At 39.2% G+C, this 6,383-nt stretch overlaps 1 protein-coding gene across 2 annotated transcripts in view; it reads left to right on the top strand.

Annotated features, from left to right (window-relative positions):
* The first annotated feature begins 5,562 nt into the window (after positions 1 to 5,562).
* LOC140239201 (F-actin-capping protein subunit beta-like) overlaps positions 5,563 to 6,383 on the top strand; it is a 191,202-nt gene continuing 190,381 nt past the window's right edge. For both annotated transcript variants that reach the window (XM_072319083.1, XM_072319082.1), the window contains exon 1: positions 5,563 to 5,672. In XM_072319083.1, the coding sequence (XP_072175184.1) occupies positions 5,670 to 5,672 (3 nt within the window). In that variant the 5' untranslated portion in view covers positions 5,563 to 5,669. The remainder of the gene's footprint in view (positions 5,673 to 6,383) is intronic.

Here is a 6,383-nt window from a genome sequence, read left to right as displayed (position 1 = left end):
ACAGGTATAGGTATATAAGTTGCCTAGCTACATAATATGTGGCTATAGCCATAGGTTCAGAGTACATGTTGCATTTCCATCATTCACAGTATTCCATTCATTTTATGGGCTCCCATTTATCCCCATCCCCACCACCAAAAAACAAAACAAAACAAAACACTTATCCCATACTTAAAGGGAGAATGTTATAAAATAGATCTAACGTTAGGCCCCCACCCCCTCCCCAAGTAAGTGTTACAAAACAATTATTTGGTTTGACAGATTGCATGAAGTTGAACTCCATACATTTAATTATAGGTTCTAGATAATGGACTGGAATTAGCAGAACAAGACAACTGGTAGCATTCAACATGAATCCTGAAACATACTTCACTACCAGCTACAAACAGTAGATGTCTGGGCCGATGTCTGTACTTCTAAGTTCTATGACTATGAAGGATGTGCATATCCTACGTCGTAATGATCACTTCCTAATACACTCGTATGTTCTTTACGCGATATACATGAAGTACAAAACGCTGTAGCGACAGGTGCTGCTGCTACACACCGGCTTGGTGCACCGGTGCGGTGGCAGAGCAGAGCCCATGCCCACCACCATTTACAATGTGGTTTCGCAAACATTTTCGGCATAGCTTCTGATTTTCGGGATCATACATGCACTATGAATCCAATATCCGTAGTAAATGTGCACATAGGAGTTTTAGAATCAAGTGGGAGCTTGCGCGTTCTTACCAATTAGATGTAAGTAAGGTGATAGGAGATATGGCGGCTCTCGACTGGTTGCATAGCGACATCAAGCTGTCGAAGTCCCAGCAATGGCAGCCAACCCCTGTCATGTTTGCTGTCGTATGTGCGTCTCTCATTCGATTCCACTCGTGCTACGTCACTTTCATTTTTAGGTCGACTGCGTCTATTCTTGTTCCAGGGCAGGTGGTGGTGGTGGTGGTGGTGGTGGGGAAGGGGGGGGGGGGGGATTTTCCATCTCTCTGTATACACTGATGTGAATGTAAGGCTATTTACAGTGATTGACTTAAACTTCATGAAATGTTGGTAATTATGACGGCAACCAGTGGGCTCACAAAGCCATGTCAACTACTTCATGCAGAAGCAGTGATTACCATTATTCCTCGATTACCCAGGGGAAAAAAAAACGAGAAAAGGTGTATGGATATACAGTAACCACTGTTTATACCAAAAGACAAACGCCTGATGCGACTTTTAAAACACGATTCGTCAGCCTTGTGAGGGTCATTAATTCTATCCCTAACTTTCCACAAGTTCGTGAGCGGTTATGATCACTTATCGTATTAACTGTTTTATCATCTTATTTTTGTGTTTAGAATAAGAACACCGATCGAATGAAACTGTGCTTTGGTCAAAGAGAGCATAACAACACATTTGAGAGGGCTCAGTAGTCTTAAAGGGACTGTACAGTACTGGTTTAGGTGGGGATTCATGTTTTGAACATTCCTATAAGTGAAATAGTGAAAAGCCTCTTATGAAGTATGAAAGAGCATGTAATTTCAAAAAGGATTCAACGTTTATTTGATGAAAATTGGTTTTCAAATGACTGAGATATCCAAAAAAGTGCTAATAATAAAAGGCGACATGCCACAACTTTATTAGGATCTCTTTGTTTCACCTTGTTTTTTGATATCTCAGCCATTTCAAAACCGATTTTCATCGAATAAACTTTTGATACCCCTTAAAACTGCATGCTCTTTGACATTTAATTTAATTTGCATTTACCAAAGTGTGCTTATTTGTTTGTTTATGCAATTCAGGGACTGGAAAGCTCGCGCTGTTATAGGTGAATGCTATGCAAAATGACATAATGAATTTACTCACAATTACCGAACTTTAAAACCATAAATAACTGACGTGAAAAGAAAAATATTCCATCCTCGTGCCGCCGGTTGAGATTATAACTTTATGAAATTTCGGGAAAAAAAAAATCACCTCACCTCCAACTACTGTATCTACAGCGACTATGTAGGCCTAGACCTAGTAAAACAGTTCAATCTATTCAACAAGAATTTAAATTCAGTATATTATTCTTAGGGATTTGCTTTGATTTGTTGTTGTTGTTGTTGATTACTTCATATCAACAAAGTTGCAGTAATCGCTAGCTGCAAGTCTTCAGCGCAAAAACAATGGCTTTACCGCGCTCAAATGTCTCGTTCTATTTTTTTTTTCTACTGCCACTCCCGGGGTACAAAAAGTGTGTGTGTGTGGGGGGGGGGGGGGGGAGCTCAAAGTGGTGACACCCTATGTATTCCTGTGTATGGGTGCAAAAAAGAAAAAGTGCATGCATGGGGGAGGGGAGCAACCACCCCCACCCCCGCCCCCTTCCGCCGGCGCGGCCCTGAGCCTAGGTCTCTGCTTTGCTTGTTGAATTGACTCACAAATCACGAACGTTATAGGAAATGTATACGTTGCAGCTTCCAGTTGAGATAAACAGTATTGGGAAATTCATCGAATTAAATCATGTCTAACCTGAAGAGTCACAAAAATAACATCCCTCACTTCTATTCTGAAATGAAATTTAGTATCTGCTGTTCATATCAGTTAACGTATTATCTACATCTTGTGCACGTGTGTGTTTTTGTGTAAAGGGGAATTTACCTCCCATACACTACAACTGATATTCTGTGATGTCACAGTACACTAATGATAATATAATAAAGATACGAAGATAATTCGATATACCCTCTATCTTCATTTTTAAAAAATGATTTGAACGGAATGTCCGATTTCTTCAAGCTTCACTTATGTGCATGTACTACTAATATATTTGCATTTCACTGAATCCACGTAAAGTAAATCCCCATTCAATGATGGAACACTTAGCATATTATGCACGTTCTAGGTTCATCGTGCATTCTTCATCGAAATTCTTTACTGAAATCCTACATTTACGCTGTGGTACTGTATAATGAAATCTGTTCGTAACCACAAAATTTGACTTCATAATAGAGATCGCCCCTTTTATATATGAGATTGTAGTCTGGTTTCCAGACCCTTTACTTAAGTCCATTCCACAAAATCCGTCATCAGCAGCCCAGCAACGACCAAGTCGCCTCCTTGCATGCCGAAGGCTCAGGACCATGCACCTGAAACTGCCACTTCTTTCATCGTTAGAGGGCGTCAATACACCGGAAGCAAAATTTCTAGTATTTTTTATAGGCAGACTATATGGTCTGGAAGCAGGACTACTGAGCTCGATATTATTTTGAGAAAATTACAAGTAGTTCAACTTTATGGTCCAAACGTCTTTATAGTTTAGGTCTATTGAGCTTGCTTACATGGGACAGTTTGCAATTATGTATTTTAGGTTAGGCGGGGATCCAAGATTAAAGGGAGGGTAAACCCAAAGAGCAATGTGGATTGAGTGAAAGCAGCAACATTAGTAGAACACATCAGTGAAAGTTTGAGAAAAATCGGACAATCGATGCAAAAGTTATGAATTTTTAAAGTTTTGGTGTTGGAACCGCTGGATGAGGAGACTACTAGAGGATATGACGTATGAGTGGACAACAATACAAAGAAAATATAAAGGATATTCAACAAAAATTCACTTTTCTAGAATTATGAAAGAGCAGTGGACCAACCGCTTTCAGAAAGCAGGGGGAATAATTGCTACCCTTAACATACGTCAATATCAAGTTGATGGAATTTGTAATTTTCATGAAAAATGGATTTTTGTAGTATTTTCTTTATATTTTCTTGATATTGTAGTCCACTCATACGTCATAACCTCTAGTAGTCTCCTCATCCAGCGGTTCCAACGCCAAAACTTTAAAAATTCATAACTTTTGCATCGATTGTCCGATTTTCTTCAAACTTTCACTGATGTGTTCTACTAATGTTGCTGCTTTCACTCAATCCACATTGTTCTTGGGGTTTATCTTCCCTTTAAGTGCACTCCGTGTTTGGAGAATATCAAGATTCGCTCGGCTTTCCGATCGGCATCATTATAATCAGGATCATCGTTGGTTCTATCATATTTCACACTGTTATTCGTAACGGACAGACCTAGATAATAAGCTTTGGTTCCGTCATTTACTCACAGATAGTCTTGTGTTGCTCTGATATATCATTTCATTTAGTTTTGTAGCAATTTACTTTTTTATGCTTTGAATAATTGTAATCTGATGATTTTGATTTTTTTTTTGTCCAGTAATATGTACTGTATTTGGTTTGTCTCGAAATATGAAAAATAAATTCAATTCTAATTCAATTAGACTATGAAGTGGAATGCTATAGAAGATGATGATGAAGAAGATGATGATGATGATTTATGACTTAAGACTACAGTAAGCGCAGGCCTATACTTTCTTTTACTACGCCATATTTGTCATGGAGGAAATCGTGGAAGAGGAAGGACAAGAGGAAGAGGAGGAGGAGCAAAAACAACAAAAGAAAATTTTGACGATGATTACAACAGTAATTTAAGACTATGGGAAAGAAGGAAGCAAAGAAGAACCTCTTTCTAGGCTCTTCTTCTGCCGAGCAACGATCCGGTTAAGGACTATACATGCACATGGTGTCACCGCAAACCTTTCTCCCTCAGTTACTTCACCATGCTAACCTTCAAACACTACACACAAACCTTCAAACAACATCAAACTTGTATTATTATGCATGGTGATCATTATTCTTAATCTGTGGTGGCATTCAAAAGCAGAAACAGGAGGAAAAGAAATGACATTAAAGCATGGTAAGAGGGAATGGTAGAAATATGACATTTCGTAATTTTTTGCATCATGTAATGGTGTCTGTGTGTGTGTGTGTGTGGGGGGGGGGTTGGGGGAGGTGTCGCCTGATAGTCCTGAATATATCAAGTTAAGAACATACCTTTTAAGTCTAATTAATGTTGATAAATGATAAAAACATAATGAACTAGCCCTTTAGTTACAGTATCATATCTAATGCTTTGAAACTTGGAGGTGGAGGATTTTCCACTATAGCTTATAATTGTCTTCCTCATATATCTTATATCTCTATCAGCCTGGATCTCGCTTGATAGGGCTTACCTCTAAGAAACTTCTTCAGATGCTGTAGGCTATATAGATCACTTGACACTGGGTGTGCAGCATCAAATTTCAGACATCGTGATAGAAAAAGTCATCCAATAAATTGCTGCTGTGATTAAAGACATGCAAAGTAGAGACTGCTAAGTTGCTATTTTGCAGCGCTTTTACTGCTCACTCTGTTCACTACCTATACCTAGAGCCGTGCCGATGATAATATAAATTGATTAACAGTTCTCTCTACCACTTCCGGGATTGCTAGAAACTGACCTTCTACGTGGCATGGCCTGGCTGCTTGCAGTAACTGACCATTACGCTAAGAAAAAAGGAAAATAAACGTGACATTACTTGAGTCAAAATAAAATAAAATAATGGGTTATTTAACCATAATCCATCAAAAGGAAAATGTCAATGTATGCATATATTATGTATCTGAATATTCAGCACCGTCGTCTTGGTATTTTTGCCAAATAAGGAAAACCACCATCGGGAGGGCGTCCCTGCATATTAAAACCCCGGATGTAGCCCATTCTGCCATATTGGGAGGGTTCGGTATATCACGGAAGACGTCCCCATTGTCGAATCAAAACAAAGCTCAACTTATCACAGCAGAGGGATATATATCACGAAATCAACATGGTGAGATTATTTTTGTGTGATCTCCTTACTTGATGTTTTACGTTAGCTTTGATCCAACAGAGTGGATCGTTTCAAATCTGAGTTATCCTATAGTCTGTCTGGTGCTACGCGATCAGTTTGTGGTCCCACATGCGATAATCCGTGTAAGCCGTGTGTGTAATTCTCGCCGGCTTCTTCGCGTGTGTGTAAATATGCGTGTAAATTTATATTATAAATCTAGCTATAGAAAAATCTTGGTCTAGAAACTAGGCGTAGAACATTCTCAAATACATCGTATTCTACATTCAAGACAACGGCTTGTGCAAGATCACTGAAACTTGGCTGCTCTATTAATGTTAGAATTTCTAGTCTATATGGTAGGGGTCCAACCCACCGACCGGGTCCATAACGACCGGCCGCGCATTATAATGGCATTGCGCGTACAGAAAGAAAATGTACGCATGGGACTACGCGCAACGGTGTTCGATTCTTCACTGGGCTACGCTACCGAGTAAAATGTGGCGAAAACAACTAAGTATTCCCTCTAAATTATCGAAATTTAGCAAAATCGAATAAGGTTTATCGTGTAACTACATATAACTAGGCCTACCTTTGCTGACTCGTTGTTAGATGTAGAGGCGTATCCTTCCGTAATAAATTTGACGATTTTGACCGCAAAATTGTCACCGCCGCTTGTACGATCGTGCACAGTACGTTACACATACACATGAC

This window comes from Diadema setosum, chromosome 15, assembly GCF_964275005.1.
Source record: "Diadema setosum chromosome 15, eeDiaSeto1, whole genome shotgun sequence".
Classification (NCBI taxonomy): Eukaryota; Metazoa; Echinodermata; class Echinoidea; order Diadematoida; family Diadematidae; genus Diadema; species Diadema setosum.
The sequence above is the reverse complement of the archived record's forward strand: the minus strand, read 5'-3'. Positions and strand labels throughout refer to the sequence as shown.